This window comes from Ochotona curzoniae, unplaced genomic scaffold, assembly GCF_017591425.1.
Source record: "Ochotona curzoniae isolate NIBS_2020 unplaced genomic scaffold, NIBS_Ocur_1.0 contig_4838, whole genome shotgun sequence".
Taxonomy (NCBI): domain Eukaryota; kingdom Metazoa; phylum Chordata; class Mammalia; order Lagomorpha; family Ochotonidae; genus Ochotona; species Ochotona curzoniae.
Genome location: NW_024466399.1, coordinates 406,433 through 434,416, shown reverse-complemented (window position 1 = coordinate 434,416; position 27,984 = coordinate 406,433). Strand labels below are relative to the sequence as shown.

At 50.2% G+C, this 27,984-nt stretch overlaps 2 protein-coding genes across 3 annotated transcripts in view; one reads left to right on the top strand and one right to left on the bottom strand.

The window, feature by feature from the left end:
- Positions 1–6,554, top strand: part of PSPC1 (paraspeckle component 1) — an 84,320-nt gene extending 77,766 nt beyond the window's left edge. Inside the window, exon 8 of the transcript XR_005884716.1 lies at positions 5,288–6,554. The gene's annotated coding sequence lies outside the window, so the exon portion shown is untranslated. The remainder of the gene's footprint in view (positions 1–5,287) is intronic.
- MPHOSPH8 (M-phase phosphoprotein 8) lies at positions 72–27,899 on the bottom strand. Of its 2 annotated transcripts, none has more exons than XM_040988345.1 (14): positions 27,635–27,899; positions 16,311–16,466; positions 13,364–14,233; positions 12,230–12,329; positions 11,553–11,807; positions 10,093–10,212; positions 9,920–10,008; positions 8,456–8,596; positions 7,902–7,988; positions 6,126–6,280; positions 4,753–4,907; positions 1,191–1,318; positions 580–663; positions 72–214 (listed from the first exon to the last, which is right to left on the bottom strand). In XM_040988345.1, exons 1-14 carry the CDS (start codon positions 27,851–27,853, stop codon positions 173–175), a joined length of 2,601 nt encoding a protein of 866 aa, XP_040844279.1. In that variant the 5' UTR covers positions 27,854–27,899; the 3' UTR covers positions 72–172. The 2 variants fall into 2 exon arrangements, with proteins under 2 accessions (XP_040844279.1, XP_040844280.1); XM_040988346.1 differs by having other exon boundaries at positions 13,400–14,233.
- Positions 27,900–27,984: the final 85 nt, after the last annotated feature.

The window sequence follows — 27,984 nt, the reverse complement described above, 5'->3', positions numbered from 1 at the left end:
TGTGTCAGAATCACCGTGCCCCCTCTTGGAAAATGTAATCTAGATGACAGGTTTAAAATGAAAGAGGTTCACAGACAGAACTGGACATTTTTAAGGCAGCCAGTGGAACCCCAGACTGCTTCCAGAGTTGAGGCTAAGCGTGCAGACGCCTTCATCCAGTCCTTCCTCGTGCTCACTGCAGCTGCACTCGGTACGCGCCTATCAGCAGCTTGACCTGGGGGAAGAGAAGCAGCATGGAGTCAGCTCCAGGCGGGACGGTCTACACAGTGCTTAGTACACGACGGGGACTCTAACACAGACTGCACATGTGATGACTTAGGTTACTCTATTAAATAACTTTATCAAATAATATTTCAGCCCGGTTTCCTGTCACACAGAGAAGTCGGTGCCCAGCGTACGTATCGGGCACTCCAATGGGAGAGCTCTGCTCGCCAGACTGGAGGTCCAAGCACAGAGCTTGGCAGCTCTGCCCTCTGGGCAGGCACTCTGCAACTGGCACACAAGTTGTTTCTACTGAAACCGGAAACTGGCACAAGCATTTGAGAAAAAAAACAATAAGTACGAGGGAAGGATGGTCACCTTGGCTGCGGGAGCCTCGGTCAGTCGCAGGAAGAGCTTGTTGGGGCCTGCGACAGGGCTGAAGGAGTAGACAAAGTGACTGTCCTGCAGTGGGAGAGAGAAAACCAGGCAGTATCTTTAGATAAAACTCTACATCTGCAGACAGCAGAGCTGGACTGTAGTAACACTGGTCAACAGGTACCAGAAACCACCAAGACTCAAACAGAATAAAAGCAAATGACACACTGTATTTAGAAAAGTCAGTAGGTTAGCAATTTTTTTTCTTGATTTGTTAAATCTAGGTAATCTTTGGGTAGGAACACATGCAGTTACAGTTCAGACCAAGGAAGGAATTTTAAAAGTGGCAAGAGAAATGTGTCAAAATATTTGACAATTATTTTTTAAATGTACTTATCTGGCTACCTAGTGCTGCATAAGCATAGGTTAACAAAAAGAAGTGAACACTTTAAATTTATGAACACTTTAAATTTTTCAGGAAAATCTATGCGAATACTCCTTTATTGCCAACAACTGGCTTACTGGGCTGTTCACCAAATGTTAGTGAAAATTAAATCACCTATGTTCTTCAATAGAAGACTTACTTTGTAAATCTCAGCTATGGAAGATCTTACCAGAAAAACAGGAAGTTGAAATTTATCATTCAACACTACAGCTTGTACGCTGCATGGCCCGCAGAGCCGAGCAATAACTTCCTTACCCAGGAAGTTGGCATGAAAGATAAAGAGCAGAACACCAGAGCCTGTGGGAGGAAGTGGGAGAGGATTACAATGGACTCCTGGGAGCCCAGGGGACAGGCTGAGCCACCCGTCCACTGGAGCGCGGGCACTGCTTGGGGTGCTGACCCTCCTTCATCTGAGGGGCAGGGCCTTGGCCTGCTGCTTCGCTTCCGATCTGACTTTCTGCTGACTTTTTTCCTAAGAGGCAGCACTGATGGCCCAAAGTGCTTGCTTTTGGTTAGGCCCAGATGGGTCCTAGCTTCAGCTTGGCCTGGCTTTAGCAGTTCACAGGCATTTAGATAGTAAAATAAAATAAAATTGATCCCTTTGTACTCAAGAGTCACACCACTGAGAGTAAAGTAGCCAGTAGCTGGTTAGTGGCAGGCATTCTGGCCTTCGTTAATGCCAAAATTGTGCAACACTAGCAGTACGCCAGCATAGTTGCTGGTTACTTTTTTCTTGGCTATGCCACACCACAGCCCAGCCAGGGGGCTACAGACTGCCTGCAAAGGGGGCATGACGGGCACTGGCATGTACTGCAGTGGGGATGCATGTCTGACAGTGGAAGAACAACTTGTGGAGTCCTTCACAAGCCACTGCACTCACAAATAGGCAAGTGAGTGGTTTAGAGGGGGGGAAACCAGAGGACAGGATCAAGTCAAGACCCCCACCTAGACTGGGAGACCTGAGCTGGGCAACAGCATCGCCCATCGCCCACTGACGCATGCATGCACAAGATGGGCTAGGCTTCGGCACCTGCTCCTGAGTGTCACGGCAGGGGTAGGCTGTGTCAGGCTGGGCCAAGCACCCACCAGAACCAGTGGAGAGGACCAGATCTGGGAGCAGTTTCTGTAGGTTACCTGTGGCTTGCCTGTGTGCCCCAGTACTCACTGGCTTACATGGAGAGATGGGGTCACTGATGGGAACCTACCAGATGCTTGTGGGAGGGGGGCTGGGAAGTAGTCGGGCGGGGCCAGGTTCCCATACCCATTGGCCCATGCAAAGACTGAGCTTGAAGGTGACCATCTAAGCGAGGCTCCAGCACCTGCTGGCATGTGCGACACAGGGCTGGGAGCAGGCCTAGGAGGGGAACATGGGGAACTCTCCTGCTGGGCGGCACAAAAGCCAGGAGTTGCAGACAAGCCAGGCAAGGAGAGCCTGTAGTTAGTGTTTGTGTGAGCCATGTCTACAAACAGGCTAAGTTGCTGTACCTCCTGGCACGCACAAGACCCAGATTGGGTGCGGGCCAGCAGAACTAGGGCACAGCACCAGCTGGCAAGTGCTGGGACTAGGTGTGATTTTGTCAGGCTGGAATGCAGTGCCCCCTGGCCGCTACCTCCCAGGCTAGGCTGTACCTATGGCTGCTGAGCGCAAGAGCCAGGGCTGAGGGCCACAGCACTTGTCAGCATACATGAGGGTTGAGCCTGTGGGAAGGTCAGGCTGAGCACCCCTGGGTGTGCACCAGAGCCAGATGGGATACAGGCTGAGCTGGGCTGGCCACAGTAGAGGCTGGCAGCAGCCTTGATGGATTAGGCCACGGTAACTGATGGTAAGTGTGAGGACCAGGTCTGTGGCTGTCCGGCTGGGATGACAAGCAAACTTGTATCCTTTGTGTTGGCTGCTGTAGCTGAAAGACCAAACCTGACCTTGCACACAAGACTCGAGTGTGAGGTGACCCCTGGAGGGGTATCCTGGGAGGCTCCCAGCTAGACTGCTACACTAGGACCCCGGGCACTGAGAAAATCACAGAATGTGTGGTCCAAGCTCGGAGCGCATGTGTCAGCACTGGGCCTCCTCAGATGCACACGGAGGACACCAAGGAACAGACCGATGGTCCTGATCCTGGCCCACTGTCTCAACGGCAGAAGTCAGGAAAACCCGCTGGATAAGGATGCCTGCAAGATTACATAGGAATACAATTTCCAGGACATGCAGCCATGGCGCATGTGCAAGAAAAAAAATCACATAGTCCAGTTGTGGGGGGCAGAACAGCTGCCGCTGGCGCTCCCAGGTGGAAGCACTGAGGATTCTGTATGCAAACAGTCCATATAGTGAGGTGCTGATTAGGCTGGATTTCCTGTTATTTCAGAGTCGGAGCTGGCTTCCCGCCTGCAGCCTGCGTTGCACTGACCTATGCAGGCCTGTGCTAAAGAGGTCCAGCCCGCACAGGAGCTGCCAAGCTAAACTTTCTAATTTTTCTAATAGCCAAGATCTAAGAATCTTGAAGCAAAATTTGCATAAAATGCCTTTTCTTTCTTTTTAAAAGCTCTGTGCTCACCCTTCCTGATCGCTCCCTAGACAGTCAGCACTATGCCAGGCAAAAACCACAAGCTTTATCCTGGTAACACGTGCTTCTTAATAGGTGTTAACAGAGATTTAATAGATATTTCTTTTCCTACCAGTTCTGCTATTTGTTATTTTCTTAATTATTTGGAAAAAGACAGAGATCTCCTCAACCTGCTACCTCTCTCTCTCTCTCCAGATGCTTGCCAGGGCTGGAGCAGCCCGGGTCTGTAGGTGCATCTGGGGTCTCCCATATGGGTGGCAGGGAGCCGAGTACCTGGGCCAGCACTGCTGCCTCCTGGGGTGCCCACGGGTAGGCAGTGCCACAGGACGGGGGCGTTCCAGGCCACAGCTTAATCCTACCATGACACCTGACCCTGTTGATTTCTTTATTACTACTGGAAAGGAAGATTTATAGAGAGGAGATACACAGAGATTTTCTGTCCACTGAGTCATTCCCCAAGTGGCTACAAGAGCCACTGAGCCATTGTGCTGGGCCTGATATAATTGTTACAGTTACTTCCTTGGGTTTTATATTTTTAAGATTTATTTATCTTTCTTATTAGAAAGTCAGATATACAGAAGAGACAGAAAAAGATCTTCCATCCACCAATTCACTCCCTATGTAGCCACAATGGCCTGAGCTGAGCCAATCTGAAGCCAGAAGCCAGGAGCCTATTTGGGGTCTCCCAGGCAGGTGCAGGATCCCAAGGCATTGGGTCATCCTCGACTGCTTTCCCAGGCTACAAGCAGGGAGCTGGGTGGGAAGCGGGGCTGCCAGGATTAGAACCAGTGTCCATATGGGATCCTGGCGCATGCAAGGCAAGGACTTCAACTGCCAGGCTACCTCACCAGGGGCCCCAAATAGCTACATCTTGGCCTTACATGCATCAGGATCCCATATGAGCTCCCGTTGAAGTCCCGGTGGCTCTACTTCCCATCCAGTTCCCTGCTTATGGCCTGGGAAAGTAGTAGAGAATGACCCAAAGCCTGTGTCCTGCACCCACTTGGGAGACCAGGAGGAAGCCTCCAGTTCCTGGCTTCAGATCAGCTCAGCTCTGTCCGTTGTGGCCACTTGGGGATTGAGTCAGTGGACAGGAGATCTTCCTCTCTGTCTTTCCTTCTCTGTAAATCTGCCTTTCCAATAAAAATAAATATATGTGTCGAGGCTTACCTTCTGGTATGTTCTGTGGAGGTTTATAATGGAAATCGGTGGAAAAGTCTGGCCCTTCACAGAGCCGGTGACAGGCTATTGGGAAAACAGGTTCTAGCAGAACGAGGCGATCCTCAAAATAATCCTTTATGGTCTCTTCAGCCACTCTTGAAAGTCTGAGAGAACATGACAGAAATTGTTAATAACGCTGCAAGCCCGCAGTTATCATTTAGACTGCCAGATACAAGTGAGGCCTTCCCATGTCAACCAGAGGAACCATGGGGCCGGGGCTGGCTAAGCCGCCACTTGACCTCAGCACCCCAGACTGGAGTGGCAGGTGGGAGTGCCAGGCTGGGGTGCGGGGGAAGGCAAGGCTGGGGTGTGGGGGGTTCCGGGGGAGTTGGTGGCTCCTGGCTTTGGCCTGGCCCAGCCCTGTCTGGCTGCCGTGGCCGTCTGGGAAGGGAACCAACAGACCACTGACCAGCTCTCCTCTGAAACTGTGTCTGCCTTCTAGGTCTCTTGTCTAAAATTGGAATACTTATTCACTGTCTTGCAGGCATGAAGCGACCCCAGGGAAGGGTCACGCCTGCCCAGAGCTCATCCTGTGGACAGGACGCGCTGTGACGGACTGGGTCTGAGAGATGATGCCAAAAGGAAAGTGTGTCAGTGACTAAAAGATACCAAATTACCGGGTGTCATGAGGCATGAACGTAACTCAGAGAATGAACTTGCATAAACTATAGTACATCCACACAATGAAATGTCAGCATCACAGAGATGAGCTGTGTATGAAGCCGTGAGAAGACATGGGAAGAACCCGTGCCCTTCACTAACTGGAAGAAGCCATTTGCAGCCGTGGAATGATGCCTCACGCCCGTCACTCTGGAAGAGGCTTTTCAAAAGCAAACAAGGACAGGGGTTGCTAGGACGCAGGGGGCCGGGGGGAACTGAGGAAGTGCAGCGGATTCCTTACACTGCAGCAGTGAACACACACTTCAGTGCACACTTGTCTAAAACCACAGAACACAACACCAAGAGTGACCGTATGCCTTGAAGACTGCCACTGTGCCCAGGGACACCGGGACGGGGGCCAGCCGTGTGCGCACCGAGGGGCACTTGGGAAATCTCTGGACCTTCCTTTACTTCAAGACGAGAAGACACCAAAGGCACAGCAGACTACGTGGTTGAAGGACATATTCCCAGATATGCTAGTGGTAGCTTCGAAATTTTCTGAGATTTTAATAATTAAAAAAAAAAAATTAGTAAAATGTCACTTACTAAAAGCTCATGATCTTCTTGTCCCAAAGGGGGGACATGGACCATTCTAAGTGTGTGTTCAAATAAATAGATACATCATCACTGTGACTTAACCATGGCAGTCATTTCACACTTACGTCTCCAAGTGACTCTTGAGCAAATCATACACAAGCACGTTGTTGCTTTGCTTAGCAAAATGCAAAGCACTGTTTTGATGCTTTGATAAAATATTGCAGTCTGCTCCACATTCAATTACAAGTCGTACAATATCGGAATTTCCCCTTTTACAGGCCTAGGTTTGTGGAAAGGAAAAAGAATAGTTATTTAACTGGTTATTTACATACCAAGTGGAACCGCATACTCCAGGCAGTTCTCTGCGAAGGGGGACAGAGGCACAGAACGCTGGGGTGAGGCTTGTGCAAGTGTCAGAACCTGCAGAGTCCCACAGTTCAGTGAATGGCAGGTCCTGTGAGGGCGCTACATTCAGTCAAGGTCAGTGACTAACCTTGAAGAAATGGGCAATCTCAAAAAGGATCCTTCAGTCCCAAGATGAGCCTGAGGCCTTCCCGAAGCCCCTCTGCTGCCCAGTGGCTGCTTCTGCCCTCAGCATCGCAGCCCTGCCTCCGGGGGGCCCTGTCTAGGCCAGCCCCACTGCACAGGTGCTTAGCCCCTTGTGCTATTCAGGTAGACCTTGGCCCCATAGAGAAACCCATAGCAAAATCAGTTTTAGAAGTAAGCTCGGGGCCCAGCGGCGTGGCCTAGTGGCTAAAGTCCTCGCCTTGAACGCGCCGGGATCCTACACGCGTGCCAGTTCTAATCCCGGCAGCTCCACTTCCCATCCAGCTCCCTGCTTGTGGCCTGGGAAAGCAGTCGAGGACGGCCCAAAGCCCTGGGACCCTGCACCCGTGTGGGAGAGACCCGGAAGAGGTTCCTGGTTCCCGGCTTTGGATTGGCGCAGCACTGGCCATTGTGGTCACTTGGGGAGTGAATCATCGAATGGAGGATCTTCCCTTCTGTCTCTCCTCCTCTCTGTATATCTGACTTTGTAATGAAAATAAACAAAAAAACAAAAAATAAACAAAAAAATGAAAAAAAGTAAGCTCAGTCTCCTACTAGGTAAAACCAACATTTTCATGAACCAAAGATAAGACAAGCACAAAGCAGTGAGTGAGGCTCAGATTCCAAGTGTGGCCAGAGGCCCAGGGGCACGTGGCTGGACCTGCAGAACAGGACGGAAGAGCAGACTGAGGGCCAGACTGACGGCTCACCTGCTGACACAAAAGCGACCTGGGAGCGACGCTCCCGGCAAGGCTAAGGGGCAGCTAGCCGTGTGGGAGGAGATGGAAGGGACACGGACCCTCTCTCTCAGGGTTCTGAGAACTGCCAGGCAAGTGGAAGCAGGACCGAGCTGTGCCCCAGGAAGGCTGCAAGCATCAGAACGGTGTGTCTTTGACTTTGTAGTGGGGATGCCGGCTAGGGCGTGCAGGAGAGCAACAGGTGCATTCCTGGCTCTGGGCTGCAGGAGGGAGTCGGTGATGGCAGCTGCTGAGGGTCCCGTCACCTCCTGTCATTTGAGGCAGAACAAAGCAGCACAAAGGAACTCCCTGTCTCCCACATCAATCACAGGCCTTTAGGGGACCGGTGGCACGGGGGCTCTTTTCCGGCTTGCAGCCCCCGACCGGCCAGGGCCACTTTTTGCTGCCGTACCTACTGCACCCTGACCTGTATGTCCTTCGGGCTCATCAGGCTTTGCTCAGGGGTACCGCTGTGTCAGCACTCGGGGTGACACTGCCCGCATCGAGCTCCTGAGGGCGCTGCCCACTGCTGCAGCCCAGAGGCTGCCCCATCCTCCACGGGTCTGGTGGGGCAGGTGCCCACTTCCAGCCAGGACGGATGGCCAAGGCAGCGCTTACCTTCATGAGTGCGGTCTCACCGTTGCTCTGCTGGACATTCACAAAAGCACCAGCTTCTAGGAGGATCGCCACTGTCGTCAGAAAGTTCTATTTAAAGAAGATGAACAAGGAACAACTATTAGCCCAATTTTTAGAAATGTATTTGAAATTTTTGTTCATCAGGAAAGATATTCAGTGGATTTCTTTTCCAAGGAGTAGCTAGCCAGCGTTCCTGAGCCCTCGCCCTGCACTGCATAGAAACAGTGCAGGAGGTCCACCAAGGGTTAACTCTCGGTCTCACCACAGAGCCCTTAAGAAATATTTTCAAGCACAGACCAAAAGGAATACTTAAATTCAGTCAGAACAAATACTGAAATTATCTGAGATTGAAATTAATGTGGACCACAAGACGGCCTTTTCCGTATAATTATTTCCAAGCAGATGAATCGCATTTCTGCAAATCCAAGTGCTACGCACTTATGCAGCACAGGCTAGCACACTGTCACAGATGGACTGGGGCAGGCATGTGGCAATCACATGGCACGGGAGCCTGGGACCCCCGGGCCACGGCTGACCTTCTCCGCGGCGTGGATGAGCGCGGTGGTCCCGTTCTTCTGCCGCCCGTTCACTTTGGCCCCTTTGGTGATGAGGAGTCTCAGGAGGTCGTCCTGTCCCCCTGCTGCAGCAAGCATGACCAGTGTCATCCCACTGGAATCCTGGGGAGGTTTCATCAAAAAGAAAACTTGTTCATCTTCAGAACAATTTTAAAGTCAAGTCTTTTCACCTAAGATGCCTCAATCTAAAATCACTAAAGTGTAATATTCCAGGATTTCGGTCTAAACACGTATGACCTGCTTTAAAGGCACAAAGAGTAAAAGTTTATGAGGCAGGGCCCAGCGCGGTGGCGCAAGTGGTTAAAGGTCCTCGCCTTGCACGCCCGGGATCCCATATGGGCGCCGGTTCCAGCTCCCTGCCTGTGGCCTGGGAAAGCAGTCAAGGACAGCCCAAAGCTTTGGGACCCTGCACCCAAGTGGGAGACCCGGAAGAGGCTCCTGGCTTCAGACCGGCATAGTATCGGCCCGTTGCGCTCACTTGGGGAGTGAATCATCGGACGGAAGATCTTCCTCTCTGTCTCTCCTCTCTGTATATCCGCCTTTCCAATGAAAAAATAATAAAAATAAATCTTTAAAAAAAAAAAAAAAGTTTATGAGGCAAAGGATGAAATTCTCCAACTATAAACCTAAAGGCAGTAACTTCACAATGATCAGAATCACGTGGATTTCATTCGGTGCAGAAACAGCAGAGGGTGTGAGTGTCCAGGCCGAGAAGTCACCAAGCAGTGGGGGAAAGACCACGAAGATCAAAGCAGGCAGGCCCAGCGCCATGGCCTAGCGGCTAAGTCCTTGCCTTGACCATGCCCAGATCCCATATGGGTGGAGGTACTAATCCCGGCAGCTCCACTTCCCATCCAGCTCCCTGCTTGTGGCCTGGGAAAGCGGTCAAGGACGGCCTAAAGCCTTGGGACCCTGTACCCAGGTGGGAGACCTGGAGGAGGAAGCTCTGACTCCTGGCCTCACATTGGCTCAGCTCCTGCCGCTGCAGCCACTGGGGAGTAAACCAGCGGACAGAAGATTTTTCTCTATACTTATCTGCCTTTGCCATAAAAATAAAAACCAAGTCCAGAGTGTAATGCTTTCTACACAAGACACACTTTAGTCATAATGAAAATCATCAACAGATGTAACCACCTAAAACTAAAAATCCTCTGAGCGATGTAAGGCTGAGAACATACATTTAGGAAGGTTTACTATGCGTTTCTATTTAAAAAATAGTACCGTGATGAAGAGAAATCTCTTAAAAAAAACAGGAAGTTGCGGTAAGTGGGCTGTTGACGAAGAGGCACAAATAGGTACGTGGAAACGGAGACCCCGTTAACGCTGCAGATCCCGGACTCCACCCTGTGGTCGTCCTGGGGGTTCAGTACCACACTTCTAATAAAACCTCCTCCCTTTCATGGGGTTTTTACCAAGGCGTACTACCTCTTGGTCCAGATCATATTCTTCACTGGAATTAAGTGCAACCTTTACAGTAATGTAATCCCCATTTTTGACAGCGTCTCTCAGCAAATCTAAAACAAAAGGGAAAACCAGTTAGGTTTTAGCTATGTAACTGGCCCTGAGCCTGGGATTCCTAAGCTTTGCAAGCTACTCACTGCTTGGAATTGCATCTGCTATGGCGAAGCTCTCGTCTCCCCCGTCAAGGTGCCTTTGGAAATCTTCCAGCTTCATCCACTCCAGCTGCAAGTCCACGCCCAGGCTCTGATGCCGGCCGTCTGCAAGACACAAGCTGTTCAGGACACAGGGTTTGCATGAATGGGTCTTCCCTCCCCAGGTTCTGAGGCGGCTGAGGTTGGGCCGGGGGGAAACCGGCAGTCTGGAACACGGTGCAGTTCCCACAGACACGCAGGAAACCATCGCCTCTGCTTCCCAGAAGGCACGGCAGCAGGAAGATGGAGTCCAAGGAGGTGAAGCTGGGACTTGACCCGACGAACATCGATATGAGATGCATGTGTCCCAAGAAGAATCTTTTTCTCTTTTTTTTTCTTACAAAGTCAGATATACAGAGAGGAGAAAAGACACAGATTTTGCATCCAATGACTCACCCCCCAAGTGACCACAACAGCTGGAGCTGAACCAATCCGAAGCCAGGAGCCGGGAGCCTCTTCCAGGTCTCTAGGTTTTGGGTCGTCCTCGACTGCTTTCCCAGGCCACAAGTAGGGAGCTGGATGGGAAGCAGGACTGCCAGGATTAGAACCAGCGTCCACATGGGATCCCAGCACATTCAAGGAGAGGACTTTAACCACTAGGCCATGGCGTTGGGTCCGTGAAGAATGTTAAAGGTAACCACAACAGCCAAACTCAATTGCTATAGTATGTTTGATACACCAAATTCTGATTATTACTGAATTAACTAACAGTGGCTTTTCTTGAGTTGTCCACACATATTTTAGTATTAGAATTCTAATTGTAGGGCCCAGCGCGATAGTGTAGTGGTTAAAGTCCTCACCTTGCACGTGCCAGGATCCCATATGGGCACCGGTTCTAATCCAGGAAGCACCACTTCCCTTCCAGCTCCCTGCTTGTGGCCTGGGAAGGCAGTCGAGGACGGCCCAAAGCCTTGGGTCTCACCAGCCACGTGGGAGACCCGGACGAGCTTCTGGCTCCTGGCTTTGGATTGCCTCAGCTCCAGCCATTGCGGCCCTCGGGGAGTGGACCAGTGGACACAAGATATTTTTCTCTGTCTCTCCTCCTCTCTGTAAATCTGACTTTACAATCAAAATAAATAAGTCTTAAAAAAAAAAAAAGGCTGGCTATAAATAAAGCTGTATGTAATCTGGTTTGAAACCGTCTGAAATGTATTAAGAGTAGTACGCTGGAGAAGCAGGTACAGAATCAGGGATCTTCATGGTTGCGGATGAAATGACAGGAAATCAGAAAATGTTTGATCTAGTTATATACCACAGAATGACTGAAGTCTTCAAAATAAAAAAAAAAAAAGTTAGTTGTTGAGAAGAGTCTAAGGAAAGTCCTTCCACTTCATTCTTTTCATCTGGAGGTCAGAGTGGCAGGCGGCTGGCACCCTGAAGCAGCCGTGCGAGGCCGGGGGACTCACCTGGGTTCTCGTCCGAGTGGAGCACGCTGTCCAGCAGCTCCTGGTCCCCCTCGGCGGCGATGTGTGCCCACGTGTCGCACTCCTCCCGTGCGCTCCTCCTGTCTTTCACCGTCTGTCTGCCCTCCCTGCTTGGCTGCTCTTCCGTGCTTTTCCAATCTGCCGCTGTGTCTTTGTTTCGGTTAGCTTCAGGAACATCGTTTTTTTCCTCTGAAGTTTTTTTAAGCAAATCAATTGTGTTTCTTATTTCCTTAACTGCTAGTGAAAAGATTAAATTGATGACAAGTAATAAGAATAAATAAATCTTTTAAAAAAATGTTACTACAATTACATACAAGTGCCAGGAAAAAGACTCAAGGAAAATGATCCGTCCCAGATAACCCCTACTTCCGACAGAACGCGCACGCCTGCAGAGCAGCGCGAAAGTCTGCCTCTTTTAGCTCCCACTAACGGTTCACTTTTCCCAATTTTAATTATTCTCTCAAACTAAAAAGGACGAAGAACAAAAGAACAGGCGGAAAAAATATGAAGTGAACAATGTCAATTGTTACATACAAGGAATTCACATGAGCCTGGCTCAATCCAAGTGGCAGGAGCTCTCCAATGGACGAGGCTCCCCAGCTCTGTACCCACAGTTAGGGACCTGGACGCCAATGGCGAAGGCCAGTGCTCACACTTACTCTTCGGGCCCTTTGGCTCTCTTCGGGTTCTTTCTTCCTTATCTGAATCATAACTTTTTTGATATTTTTCTTTGGGTTCATTTTTTGGGGGCTCTTTCTCCTGAAAAACATGTACGTAAGATCTAAAACAAGAATGGATGAAGAATACTTGTTGAATTCTTAGAGTAATACATTTTAAAAGTTGCTGTAAACTGTAATGGTGGAAAATGGAAGGGGGAGGGAGGGAAAGTATCATCATGGGCTTAAAACTGTTTATATGAAATACATAAAATCAGTTCTCTTTACAAATTTAAAGTTCGGGGCCCGCACCATAGCAAAGGAAGTTATGCCTCCATGCGCAGCACTGACATTCCACATGGGTGCTGGTTCGATTCCCACTGCTCCACTTCTGATCCAGCTTCCTGCTAAGGGTCATGCTCCCACCCCTGGGGGAGACCCCAAGGAAGCTCATGGCTCTTGGCTTCAGACCAGCACAGCTCCGCCCAATTCTGCCTTTTGGGGAATGAACTTGCAGATGGAAAGTCTTTATCTCTCTGTAAATCTGCCTTTCCAATAAAAAATAAAATCTTTTTTAAAAATGTTTATCAAAAACATTATAAAAACTGGCAAAAACTTTACAAAACATTTCTCTTTTGCTTACAAATCAAGCATGAGTATTTTTATTTCTCCGAGTTCCCCCGTTCAATCCTTTCAACTGCCAGCAGCCTCGAGTGTGCTGCTCTACAGCATTCCATTTCCTGTTCAGCTTCCTGCTAATGTGTCCGGGGCAGCAGCAGCGCTGGCTCCAGGGCTCAAGCCCCTGCCATCCCTGAGACCTAAATGGCCCCATCGTGGTGGGCATCTGGGAAAGGAACCAACAGATGGGGCATCTCTCTTCTGCTGTTCAAGCAGATGAACTTAATAAACATTTTTAAAAAGTTAAAGCTATAGTATACTGTGTAGACACTATTATTTATGTCAAGAATACAAGCAGGGTGAGAAAAGCTGGCAAAATAAGCGGATACATGCGTACGATGTTACACGTTATCCGAGTACCTAAGAATCAAATCCTCACTTTTGTTCATAAATTAGCCATCCATTTTCTCATAAGTTACCAAAATTAGCTGAAGACTCAGAAATAAGCTGGGAGGCCACTTTGTGTCTGCGCCCCTCGCCCCTCAGCCCACTCACCTGCTCCCCCGACTCCGGGGCCCTGAGGCCGCTCTCCGTCGCAGCGGGCCACGAGGGCTGCGTCTGGGCACCCGTGGGTGTCAGTCTGTCTAACTCTGCGGTGCCTTTGCCCTGGTCTTGACTGCCTTGCCTTTGCTTTTTAGGGCCAGCCTTCTTCTCTGAGCCAACACCCTTCTTCTCTGGCTTTCCGCTCTCCTTCGGGTCCTCCGTCTTCCTTGGCTGTCTTTTCTTCTTCCTGCCTTTGCGCTCAGCATCCTCCTCCGCACTGAAAGTACCGTCCCCCTCTTTCTCCGAGACGCCCTCTTGCTCTGCGCCCTGCTCCGCCGGATCTTGGGCTCCTCTCGGGTCTTTCTCATCCCTGTTTTCAGGCAGTAATTCTTCCGGACTCTGCTCGTGGGAAGAATCATGCAGCACACTGAACTCGGACTCCAACGGAGAGTCAGCAGATTTCTCTTTTCTCACTTTTCTATTTTCTTTCGGATCTTCTCTTACTTTAGTCTTTAAATCTTTCAATTCGCCTTTTTTAGCTTTTTTTAATTCCTTCAGTTCATCTTTTTTTGGCTTTTTGGAGTCCTTTAATTCTTCTTTGCCTTCCAAGATTCTTTTCTTTGTCCTTAAATCAATAACTAACCTCTCGGGAGAGCTCTCGGGGTCCGTGCTGGGCTGCTCCTTCACCTTCCCGGTCTTGGCTTTTTTCTTTTTCACATCCTCCAGGTTTTTTTCTTCTCTCGGCCTCGGCTTTTTCTTCTTCCTCGGAGAAGTCTCTTCTTTCGTCTCGCTTTGCTGATCACTGTCAGAGTTTGCCTCAAATATGTCCTTATTTAGTGACAGTCTCTACAAGACACAAAAAGTTGAAAAGTTCACTCACAGTCATTCTGAAGGCCTTGGGAAGCCTTCAGTGCGGTTTGCGGGGTTTCCCTCCAAACAGGCTCTCGCCTGCTTAGGACTTCCCTAAGTTGAAGCGGTGTCGCACGCGGGGCTCTGGCTGCGTGCATACTTGGTGGGAGAGTCGCGGACCAGTTTAGAAAGTAAACAGGGCCGAGGTGCCAGTGCCTGAACCCTGACCGAAGCAGGATGAGCAGGGGCGCCTTCCTGCATGGCTGCTCATAAGTGGTTTCGAATTTCATCATTTCCAAAGATACTGAGAATAATTTTAACTTGATTACTAACGAAGTAGCTAACAAATCAAAAGCAGGGTTTTTTTGTTTTGCTTTGTCTTAAGACACTGGTTCTTAAACTTTGCTGTTTTATCTCGCAAACATGCATGGGACAAGACTGTATGCCAATCTTACTTCTCCAACTGATTTGAATATTACTGATTTGTGTCAAATAAGTTCTAATATTTGCTATGAAAAATATATTTCTATTGTAGAATTTAAAATGAAACTTAAAGAATAAAATAGCTGTGTGACCATATCATAACACATTCTATTAAAAAAAAAAAAGCTCAGAATAAATCCCAAGTGGAAATGCAAAAACAAAACAAAAAATTGACTTATTTCCCCAAGTCTTCTCAGGAGTGGGAAGCACAGAGGGAAACCTGTGGATTCTTTCTGCATCTTACTTCAAAAGAGGTAGGTTTGTTTTAGTGTAAAACATCTGGAAGCCCTTGCATGTTTTTTTCCCATTATGCTCATTTTCTATGAATTTCTTAAAACATGCTCACATTAACTGTGTGCCTCCACAAGGCAAAGGAAATGAACAATGCAATTTTCATTTTGCTCAGAATTGCTCAGAAAGAGCACAGCTCCTCTGAAGGTGAAGAGCTCACCATGAGCTTTATCTGTGCTAGACTCCTGTCCGCTTCAGTGCTTAGGCTCAGAGTCCACAGTATTGTACATACTGCCATACTTGAAAAGGGGCGGAATCTGGGCCCAGCGCCATAGCATATTGGTTAAGGTCCTCGCCTTGAACACACTGGGATCCCATATGGGCGCCGGTTCTAATCCCAGCAGCTCCACTTCCCATCCAGCTCCCTGCTTGTGGCCTGGGAAAGCAGTCAAAGACAGCCCAACACCTTGAGACCCTGCACCCATGTGGGAGGCCTGGAAAGAAGTTCCTGGCTCCTGGCTTCAGATCAGCGCAGCACCGGCCATTGTGGTCACTTGGGGAGTGAATCATCGTTCGGAGGATCTTCCTCTCTGTCTCTCCTCCTCTCTGTACATCTGCCTTTCCAATAAAATAAATAACTCTTAAAAAAACAAAAAATTAAAAAAAAAAAAAGCAACAGAATCCATGAGAGCTCGTCTACAACAGAGGGGCTGGCACTGAAGCCCGCCACAGCAGCTGCGCTGTCCTTTGCAATCCCAGCATCCCCCTGGGCGCTGGCTGAGTCCCAGCTCGCTGCTCAGCACCTGGACAGCAGCAGAGGACGACCCCACCGAGGAGACCCCAGGCTGCACATTCACAGGGCCTCCGGGCTCCTGGCCAGCCCAGCCCCAGCTGCTGGGCTCACTGAGGGAGGGAACTGGTGGACAGTTCTTTCTCACTTGCTCTTTCTCTAACTCCACCTTTTAAATAAATAGATCTTTACAAAAAAATACCATTTTAGGTCATGTAAATTAAGACTCCATATTGTTAATGTTGAAAGTATAAAAAGCTTATCCAATGCCAAGGACAGCTGAGCAGACATCCGGAAGTGAAGTGGCAGGTATCTCCCTAACGTAAAGGTGCCGGGCCAGCAGTTAAGACGGCAGCGTCCCCCACCACAGTGTCTGGGGCCAGTCCTGCACCTGGTCCCTGAATCTAACTGCCTGTCCGTGCATCCCCCAAAATCCAGCTGCTTACATGGAATTTACACTAATAATATTAATGCATTATTTGTAAATTATGTATGTAGTTTCTGACGTGAAGCCTACAATAAGCTCATGGACTTAAGAACAAAACAGGGGTAAGAGACCGCCCGTGGTACCTGAATGTCCTTCCGGACGGCTTTGGCCTTGCTCTCCGTGTTCTTCCTCCTGAACTCAAGCAGCACCTCCTTGCAGTCCTCCAGGTGGACCTCGGGCTCCCACGTGTCATCCTCCGACGCGTAGCCCTTCCAGCGGACTTTGTACAGGACCCTGCCCTGTGGCACCAAGCAGAAACAGGCCACACGTTACAGAGCATGAAAATCAGTGAACGGCGTCAAGGCCCTGAGAGCTGCTGCGTGGGAAGCAGTCCTCCTCCGATCCACAAAGGTGCAGCAAAAAGCTCGTGCAAACGGTACTAAAAGATGTTCTGTTACCAATAAAATTGAAATTCTTTTTTTTTTTTTTCAGAACGCACATGGTGCCTGATCCATTTGGGGCTTGCTCATATAATGCAAACGTGCTACTGGAAAAGCAATCAAAAACAGTAAGGCCAAATAAGTCAGCCAAAGTACATGCTGACTTTTTTCCTTCACCCGCTACACTAAACACATACTTTATGTTTCAAAATACTAGATATTGTAATTTTTAACTAATTTTCTCATATCAAACACTTGGTTTAATATTTTTCAAAACATAGGTGGGTCTCAGGACGGGGCGTCTCATGCCTGGATCCCGGACAGCCGCCACATGCACAGCCACCATGTGCTGAGCTGTTTCCCGGGTCTGCTGGGTTCCGGGGGCTGCTTCCTTCAGGGTGAGTAGACCAAGGGGGGAGGCCTCTGGGACTGGGCAGGTCCGGGACCCACCCGCAGCCTTCATGGGGTGGTGAATGGGATTTGGGAGGGGCGCAACCTTGGGCCTGGGTTATTTAAGCTTCCAGCAGCCTCCTGACAGCTGGAGGGTCTCAGGATGGGGCGTCTCATGCCTGGATCCCGGACAGCCGCCATGTGCACAGGCACCATGTGCTGAGCTTTTCCCGGATGGCCAGTGTGCCATTTGGGGCCAGGTTCTGCCTGCTGGCTGCCCGGCCAGGGAGCTCTGGGGATTTGGTTCTTTGAGTTGCTGCTTAATTAGCTCCAGGTTGAACCCACTGTGCTTCTTGGACCTGAAACAGGCAGTAACTCTTCCTTAGCAAAACTTGTAATCACTAATAATGCTGAGCACCAAATACCAGTCATGCAGAAGCTATGGCTTGGGGCTTGTCCTGCAAAAGTAGCTCCAACAGCTGGCCAGTGTGTCAACTTGTAATGGAACAGAGTAGATTAGGCACGACTGAGCAAACCTTAGCCCACAAGTAAAACTAGAAACCAGGAGGGAGCAGAGGTCATGCCGAGCTAGGCTCTTGTACCTGCTGGTCTGTGGGAGCCAGGGACGCTAAGCCACAGTGTCTAAGGCAGCGTTTGGGACAGGGGAGGGGCTGTGCCAAGCTGAGTCAGAACATCCATTGGCAGGCACGTTATCTATGCCTGGTAACAGACCCAGTTGGGGAGCAAAGGGGACAACCCTAGTTGGGTTGAGGTTCCCACCAAAAGGCGAGTGGCCTGGAAGGGGGGCTGCGTTCTGATCTGGAAACAGTTGTAGTCTCCCTTGGCACAAGTGTGGACTGGGATTGGATGCACCGAACCGGGCCGGACCCCAACACCCCCTGGTGTTCTGGAGGACCAGGGCAGATGTGGGATGGACTAGGCAGGGTCTCAAACCCCTACTGAGCCATGTGTGAGCCATACGTGGGTATGGACAAACCATGGCTGGGCTGGAACATCCAACAGCAAGAACCAGATTGGGTGGAAGGCCAGTCAGGAAAAGCCACAGTTCCTGCTATGACAGGAGGTAGACTGAGTAGGGTTGGCTCATGGACCCACTGGTAAGCGTGAAACCTAGCATTGGGAGAGGTTCTGATGGAGGAGCCTGGGCAACTCCTCTGGCAGGACACAGACCCAGCAGGTAAACGCAAGAAACATGATAGGAAACAGCCCTGAAAAGGCCATGGAAAGCTACCCACTGGCATACAATTGGCAGACGTGGGGGCAAGACCAGGCTGAATCTATCCACGTCATCCACTGGCAAATCCAGGCACCAGTGTGGGTCGACCCAGGGTCGGTCACAACAAAGACTAGTGCACATTATGGAATGCCGAGGTGAGGTTGCCTGTACCAGAAGGGACCGCAGCGCCCAACCAGCCTCAGAACAAGAAAGGAAGTGGGCAGAGCCGGCAGGGGAATAAGGGAGGGTTCCTTTGCAGGACAGCTACTTCCGCAGGAGAGCATGGGCTGGGATGGGGGCAGACCAGACTAGGCAGAGCTACCGCACCTGTGCGCCTCATGCGGACTAGATCAGGGAAAAGCCGGGCTGGGCGGATTATTCCTACTGGTGCAAACAAAATTAAAGTGGGTGAGGGTTGTTTGGGCTTAGACGCAGCATCAGCTGGAATCTGGGAGTGGGAGAGGCCTGGGAGGGAAACAGTGGGCTCATCCCTCTTGGGCTGCCACTTCCACAGGAGGACATAAAACTAAGATAGCGGCTGGGGTGGAATGGGGTGTGGGACAGACTGGATTACTGCTACACTTACTGGCAAACCAGGGTAGGGGGCGGGCTTGGTGGGGGTTATTGTGGGTCGCTCCAACTAGGCTGCAGCTCCCACTGGTTTATGTGAGGGCCAAGTATGTGCTGGGCAGAACCAGGCTGGACTGCAACACCCATTGGTTCCAGTGGAAGTCGGCAGTGAAAACAGAACCAACCCAGCAATTGCAACCACCAGCTGATTGGAGCGATGGACGGTGCCAGGCCCTGTACTTGTTAGCACATACAAAAAGTTTCTTTGGAGATCTTCCTAATCTAAATGCTGGACTAATCTAAATGCAGAACCCTAACTAAGAAAAGAGAGAAGACAGAACAGGTCAACCAACCATCTAAGCTATGATGGACTATGTCAACCAGTGGATTTTTCAAAGCCCTCATAGTGCTTGGAGTGGCAAGATTGACAGCAATTCATAACTGTTGCAATATCAAAACCACTTGAGCAAGAACCTCAGAGCATGCCCTACATCCGGGACCTTGGGAGGGTGGGAAATTGGGTGGGCCTTCTCCCTTAAATACCCCCCTTGAAACATGAAGGTAACAATATGGAAAAAATACTAGTATTATCCACTTTCCTGTAGCCCTTGAACCTTCTTACCCTAATTAACTATGTAAAGAATGTCAAAATAAAATTTTATAAAAATTTTAAAAATAAATAAATAAAATAAAACAATATAACCTCCCTTTGCCATAAAAAAAATATATATATATTTTTCAAAACATGATTTCCAGTGATTAAAGATTATTCACGGACCCGTTGCGGTGGCGCAGTGCATGCCCGGGATCCCATATGGGCGCCGGTTCTAACCCCAGCAGCTCCACTTCCCATCCAGCTCCCTGCTTGTGGCCTGGGAAAGCAGTCAAGGATGGCCCAAAGCTTTGGGACCCTGCACCCGCGTGGGAGACCTGGAAGAGGTTCCTGGTTCCTGGCTTTGGATCGGCATAGCATCGGCTGTTGTGCCTCACTTGGGGAGTGAATCATTGGACCAAAGATCTTCCTCTCTGCCTCTCCTCCTCTCTGTATATCTGCCTTTCCAATAAAAATAAAATAAATCTTAAAAAAAAAATTATTCATTGAATCACAGAAATACAAAACCTGTTAACCAAAGGTAGTTTCATTTCCAACTTTTAAAAAATGTTTCTTTAGGGCGCAGCGTGGTAGCCTAGCAGAAAAAGTTCTCGCCTTGCATGCACTGGGCTCCCATATGGGCACCGGCTCTAATCCCGGCGGCCCCACTTCCCATCCAGCTCCCTGCTTGTGGCCTGGGAAAGTAGTCGAGGACCCTGGTACCCTGTACCCCTGTGCGAGACCCAGAAGAGGCACTGGGCTCCTGGCTTTGGATTGTTGTGGCTCCAGCTGCTGCAGTTGCTTGGGGAGTGAATCATCGGATGGAAGATCTTCCTCTCTGTCTCTCCTCCTCTCTGTATATCTGACTTTCCAACTAAAAAAAAGTTTGTTTATTCAAAGTCCTTCCACCCACTGGGTACTCCCCTGACGTCCACACTAGCTGTGCTAGGCCTGGGCAACGCCAGGAGCCCAGCATGTGAACATGGTCCCCTCCAGGTGCTGCAGCCATCATGTGCCCCTCCCAGGTGCGTTGGCAAGGAGCTGGAAGCCAGAGGCAGTAACAGGACTGGACCCCGGCCACTAGGCTCCGGGATACAGTGTCGCACCCCGCTCTACCACAGTGCCTAACCCCATCCTTTTGTTATTTTTAATAAATTGTAAAGATAAATGAAGGCACTGCGGCTGGCACTGTGACACAGCACGTCAAGCTGCCACCTGTGGTGCTGGCATCCCATGAGGGCCGCTTTGAGTTCCAGCTTCTCCATTCCCAGCCAGCTCCCTGTGAGTGCACCTAGGAAAACAGATGACGGCCCAAGTGTGTGAGCCCCTGCACCCATGCCTGGGAATAGCTCCTGGCTCCCCAGCCTTGGACCTGCCCAGCTCTGGCCACTGCAGACATTTGGGGAGTGAACCAGCAGATGCAAGATCTATCACTCTCCGCCCCCATCCTCTCGTCACAATGGAACAAAGCCTGTGACTAGCCCAGATTAAATTCCCAAAGTAGCAGTCAGTGGTGTTTTAAACAATGCTGCTCTGCCAGGGCTTTGCAGCTCAGGTGGGCTGCCACGCTCTCCCCAGAGTCCATGCTGTAGACTAGGGCCAGGGGGCCTACTAGGAGGCCTGCTTCCTGATCACCTCGTGAGCCGAGAATCGTTTTACATTTACATTTTTAAACGGTTGAAAACATTTCATCTACAACATGCTTTGCAATTCTGACTGAATATCTGCCTTGGGCTGGCACTGTAGCACACGGGTTCAGTTCCACCCGTGGGGTCAGTGTCGCACAGGTCCCCGGTGAGATCCAGCGGCTCCTCTTCCCGTCCCGACCCTGCACATACGCCTGGGACATGGAGATACAGACTCCTGGTTCTGCCTAGCCCCAGCCCCTCTGGGAACTGAAGCTAGGGATGAAACATGGAGCTCTCCCTCTCTGTAACTCCACCTTTCATAAAACATGTAAATCTTTTTTTTTTAAAGATATATTTATTTATTGGAAAGTCAGATATACAGAGAGGAGGAGAGACAGAGAGGAAGATCTTCCATCCGATGATTCACTCCCCAAGTGAGCGCAACGGCCGATGCTATGCCAATCCGAAGCCAGGAGCCAGGAACCTCTTCCAGGTCTCCCACGCGGGTGGCAGGGTCCCAAGGCCTTGGGCCGTCCTCGACTGCTTTCCCAAGCCACAAGCAGGGAGCTGGATGGAAAGTGGAGCTGCCGGGATTAGAACCAGTACCCATATGGGATCCCAGCATGTTCAAGGCAAGGACTTTAGCCGCTAGGCCACGCCACCAGGCCCAACTCACCCTCATTTTATGCTCTTATGTGGAAGATGAGCTTCACGAGTCTAAATGATGAGAACCAGCGTGTTTGCTGGGCTGGCAAGGGGCGCTGTGGACAGACCTACGGACAGGTGGGCTCCTGCCCATGTGCTGCTGCTCTGGCAAGAGCACCATCCCTGTAGGATTTGGCCACTTGCCCAGCTAACAGTTGGATTTCTGTTTTATGAAGTGTCGTGTGTTGATTTTTGGAGGTGAGCTATGATGTGTGTTTTGCTGGGATTTTTATTGTGGTCAATGAGACACAAAACATCCCAATGTGCAGTGGCTGTGCAGTGCCCAGCTCTGTGGCATGTGCACGGGGTCTATAGTAGCATGCTTGTGGCCCTGGCATGCCACGGGGCTGGAGCTGGGGCATGGCAGGTGACATCCAATGATGTTGTAGTCGTGTCCTGTGCAGAGCTTTTTCATTTTCCTGAACAGAAACTGCATGCCCTTTTTTTTTTTTAAGATTTATTTATTTTTAATTATAAAGCCAGATACACAGAGAGGAGGAGAGACAAGAGGACAAGATATACAGAGAGGAAGATCTTCTGTCCGATGATTCACTCCCCAAGTGAGCACAACGGCCGATCCTAAGCCGGGAACCAGGAACTTCTTCCAGGTCTCCCACATGGGTGCAGGGTCCCAAGGCTTTGGGCCGTCCTCGACTGCTTTCCCAGGCCACAAGCAGGGAGCTGGATGGGAAGTAGAGCTGTCGGGATTAGAACCGGCGCCCACATGTGATCCCGGCGCATTCAAGGCAAGGACTTTAGCTGCTAGGCCACACCGCCGGGCCCAAACCATGTAAATCTTGAAACAAACTCTGCAATATATTAGCTCATTTAATCTTCACAGCCACCCCGTGAAGCTAATACATGGCCCATCTTGAAGACGAGGGCACTAAAGCTCCTGGATGAAGTCCCTAATCCGAGAGCACACAGCTGCACAATTCACGTGAAATTCGAGGCCAGAGCCTTGTGCAGGGCCTGGGCTCCTCATCTGCTCCTGCACAGACTGAGGCAGCACGTTGTGGAGAATTCCCAAGAGGAAAGGCTGCCGAGGAAAGCCAAGAAGCTTTGCTAAAAACCGCCATCTCTCCACCCCGCTTGTGCAAGGCCTGATAGATGCACCACTCCGTCATTTGCCAGAAGCCTGCCAGCCCCTGCTCGGTCCCCAACTACTCAGAGTGACACTCTGTTCCTGCTGTCAGTGGTGTCATTCAAGTTCACGTGGAATTACAAGAGGCCCTGAAGAGTCAAAAATCACCTTGAAAAGAACAGAATCAGCCGGTGTCAGCAGTGGGTTAAGCCGCTGCCTTAAAACAATGGCAGCAGCACATGTGAGCGAGGGTTCAAGTCTCAGCTGTTCCACTTTAAAATATATATATATATTTTTTATTTGAAAGGCAGAGCGAGAGAGACAGGACAGGAGGAATGCACCTTTCCTCGTTGGCTCACTCCTCACACAGCCACAGCAGCCGGAGGGCCAGCCCAAAGGGAGGAGTCAGGTGCTTCATCCAGGTTCCCCCCTCGGGTGCACTTGAGCCATGTGGCGCACGATTGGAAGTGAAGCAGCTGGGGCTCCAACTGGTGCCCACAGGAGATGCCAGCACAACAAGCATGGGATTGGCCCGGCTGGTCCACTGCTGATTTAATCCCCTACTAGTACGCCTGGAAGGCAACAAAAAATGGCCCAAGGACCTGAGTTCAGCTTCCGGGTAATGCGGACCAGGGAGACAGTGACGACAGCGAGTATGGCTCCAGCTAGATGCCTACCACTGACGAGGGAGGCTTGGTGGAGTTTCGGGGTCCCAGCTTCTGTCCAGCCCAGCTTTTGCAGGTATGGGGGGAGAGGGTGTGAGACAACAGGTGGGAGCTCTTCATCTCTTAAATAAATATGAAAATAAGCTAAAACCTTAAGCTCAAGAGTAGGTATTTTTCTTCCCCCCCGCCCAAAAACCTGTAAATATAACTTAACTTTTGTGCATCAGCATTGCCAACAGAATGAAAAAGAGAACCAAGAGAATGGGAGAAAATATTCACAAATCAAATCTGGTTAAGAATCTAGAGTAAATAAACAATTCTACAACAACAATTCTACAACTCACCAACAAAACAGTTCATTTGGGCCCAGCACGATAGCAAAGTCCTTGCCTTGCATGGGATGGGATCCTACATGCGTGCTGGTTCTAATCCTGGCAGCCCCACTTCCCATCCAGCTCCCTGCCTGTGGCCTGGGAAAGCAGTCGAGGACAGCCCTAAAGCCTTGGGACCCTGCACCCGTGTGGGAGACCCGGAAGAGGTTCCTGGATCCTGGCTTTGGATCGGCATAGCATCAGCCTTTGTGCTCACTTGGGGAGTGAATCATCGGACAGAAGATCTTCCTCTCTGTCTCTCCTCCTCTCTGTATATCTGACTTTCCAATAAATAAATAAATCTTTAAAAAAAAAACAGCATAGAAAGAAAACTACAATTTTTAAAGTTTCTACAACAGTGTGTTAAAATCAAAGAATAAAAAAAGGTGAGTGAGCAATGCTGTTTAAGAAGCCTATACGACCGGGGAGAGTAACCTTCGTGGTACGCAGTGCCGTCTAAAGAAAGGAACCGTGCCTGGTCGTGATGGAAACATCCGATGAGTTATCCCAGAGAACGTGTTAACTTTTTATCAATTACAGGTCAGGAAACAGACGACCTTCGAGTGTGGGCATAAAAACAGGGGGAGGAGCCAGCACGGTGGCACATCTTCTCACACCGTTGCTTCAAGTCCCAGCTGCTCTGCTTCTGATGCAGCTTCCTGCCAATGTGCCTGGGAAGGCAGCGGAAGATGGCCAGGCAGGCCCAGCCACCCACGTGGGTAACGAGGAAGGTGTCTTTGGCTCCAGACCTGCTCAGGACTTGGCCATTTGTGAAACAACAGCTCTAGGATTTTCTCTCTGTCTTCTTCCCCTCCCACGCCTTCCAATAAATTAACAAATCTTCAATGTCGTTTTCTTTTTTTTTTTTTTTTTCTTTTTTTTTTATTATTATTATTATTATTTTATTACATTGCATCATGAGAATGTCGTTTTCTTTTTTAAAGATCCATTTGTTTTCATTGTAAAATCAGAGACACAGAAAAGGAAAAACAGATTTGCCATCTGCTGCTTCACTCCCCACATGGCCACAATGGCCAGAGCTGAACCAATCCAAAGCTAGGAGCCAGGAGTCTCCCTCAGATCTCCCATGGGGGTGCAGGGTCCCAAGGCCATCTTATACTGCTTTCCTAGGTCACAATCAGAGAGCTGGAAGGGAAGTGGAGCAGCTGGGGTACAAACCAACGTCATATGGGTTCCTGGCACATGGCTACTGCGCTGGGCACAACAAATCTCTCTTTTTTAAAATATCTTCATAATTAGGGCCAGGGCTGTGGCACAGTGGATTAGGCGGTCATCTGTAATGCTGGCACCCCATATGGGTGCTAATTTAATTCCCAGCTCCTTGCTAATGTAGGTGCCTGGAAAAGCAGCCAAAGATGACCCAAGTGCCTGGACCTCTGCCACTCACATGGGAGACAAAGATGGAGTTGCATCCCTGGCTGGTGCAGCTGTTTAGGGAATGAAACAGCAAATGAAAAACACCTCTCCCACTTTCAAATACACAAATCTTTAAAAAAAAAAAAATTCCTCAAAAACAATAAATACAGTGTTAAGTCTGTTATCCAATGAAAATACACATGTATTTATGTTTATGCATTCATGAAAAATACAAATTAGGGAGGGCATACCTAGCAGCTGAAATAGTGGTTACGGTAACCCTTTCTCACAGGTGCCTGTGTCTGAGCCAGGCACGGTTCCTGTCTCCGGTGATGCCAACCCTGCAAGCAGTTCTGACTTCCACACTGAACGAAGGCTCTGGCCTGGTCCAGCTGCAGCCACTGCTGGCATTTAAGGAGTCAACTAACAAGTGAGAGCTCACTCTTGCTCTGTCTTTCTTTCATTTTATTTATTTATTTCACCTCGGGACCCTGCACCTGCCGGGGAGATACAGAAGAAGCTCCTGGTTCCTGGCTTCGGCTCCGCTCCAGCCATTGCGGCCACTTGGGGAGTAAGTTAGCGGACAGAAGATCTTTGTCTCTCCTCCTCTCTGTATATTTGACTTTCCAATAAAAATAAGCAAATCTTTTTTTTTAGAAAAATTAGTACACTCACTTTCAGAAACAATTTCCACCACAGGTTGAAGAGAAAACATATCACGACAATACAATCCCACTACCGCACTGTGAGTATGGAAGCAGTCTAGGTCTTCCCAGGGCAGCAGGGGTCCAAGTACGGGACCATTTTCTGCTGTCTTCTCGGGCACATTAGCACGGAGCTGGTCTGTAAACAAAACAGCCATGACTCAACTGGTGTTGCAAGCAGCGGCTTCACCCACAGAACTTAAATGTTAGCAACCAATTTTGAGCTTTAACAAAACAATGGCATGCCCCGAACAACACACACCTGCAGCTCAATTAAATGCCCATTTTGGACTCCTGCCTGAGCGGCTTGCCTCACTCCTGACCCTCCCGTGGCTCCCTCTGGCCAAGTTCACAGAGGACACCCACACAACTGAAAACCTCTCCCCACCTCTTTGCATTTGTATGCTACCTTTGAATTCTTCCGGATCTTTCTCAGAGAGAAATCTCATTCAAATCAACCAATCAATCAATCTTTTAAAAAAGATATCATCCGGGCCGGCGGCGTAGCCTAGCGGCTGAAGTCCTCACCTTGAACACACTGGGATCCCATATGAGCGCCAGTTCTAATCCCAGCAGCTCTACTTCCCATCCAGCTCCCGGCTTGTGGCCTGGGAAAGCAGTCGAGGACGGCCCAAAGCCATGGGACCCTGCACCCGTGTGGGAGACCCGGAAGAAATTCCTGGATCCTGGCTTTGGATCGGCATAGCATCGGCTGTTGCACTCACTTGGGGAGTGAATCATCGGATGGAAGATCTTCCTCTCTGTCTCTCTTCCTCTCTGTATATCTGACTTTCCTATAAAAATAAACAAATCTTAAAAAAAAAATCATCCTCCTAATTAAATACTCCCTGTTTTCTAAATTAACTTACACAACAGCACTTAGTTTAGTTAAACACAGGCAATAGAAAACAAGCAAGCAAAGATTGGTTCCTGGGACTGGCCCAACGGTTTAAGACACTGCCTGTAATGCTGGCATCCCATTTTGGAATCCCAGCTACTTCGCTGCAGATCCAGCTACCTGCCTGGGAAAGGCAGTGGGGGATAGTCCCGGCACTGTGAATCAGTGGGTAGACGATGCTCTGTGTCGCTCTGACTTAAAAACATTCATTAGTAAACCTTCTAAACAAAATGACATACAGACTGTCCACCTGGGCCGAGGTACCTGCCCCCTTAAGTACAGAAACCTTTGCCACGGTTCACGCTGCCTCCTCTCTCCTCCCTCCGCTGCAGCTCACTCGTGCAATAAGCCGATCCACACTAAGCAACTACCACATGCCAAGCACTGGAAGAAGTACCAGGCTGATGCCCTCAACAGAGGTCTGCACCGATTCAATAACAAGGGTGGCGGAGAGAAGGCGCCTCCCTCGGCGGGCAGCGCAGGATTTCACGGGAGAAGGACAAGGACGACCAAGGCAGCTGTGAGGTGCAACTCACGCAGGCAGACAGGACACTGGGCCAGTTCTGCAAGGCCCTCGGGGCTGAGACCGGGCTGAGCGGGAGTTCCGTCGGGGCTGAGGAGCACGAACGCAGGGCCAGGAAGGGAGCAGGCGGAGCGGCTCCGTGTGTGCCTGCGCCCCAGCACGAGCCCTTCTGCAGCCGCCCGCAGCCTCCTGCAGCCTCGCGGTGCCCAGTGCACGGCCCTGGCTGCACAGCCGCCCAGCTGCAGCGCTCCCGCCCGCCGCCCCGGGACCCGCCCGCACGTACGCCCTCGGTCTTCATGTCCAGGATCTTCTCCACTTCGAAAACATCCTCCTCGTCCTCCTCGCTCTCTGCCAAGGTCTCCGCTCCTCCCGGGAGTCCGTCCCTCTCCGCGCCCGCCGAGCCAACTCCTTCCTCTTCCCCAAACGCCACGTTGCTGGAGGCGTCTGCCACGGGAGCTGCGCTCAGGTCTGCGCCTTCTGCAGCCGGCGCTGCGGCCGCCATGGCCGGGGCCTCGCAAACCGCCGAGGAAAACCGACTGCGACACACACCGCGGGGCCGGCGCGAACTCCGCCGGGCCACAGGCCACTTGGGCGGCGTCACGGGGCCGTGAGGAAAGTGACCAATGGCGAGCT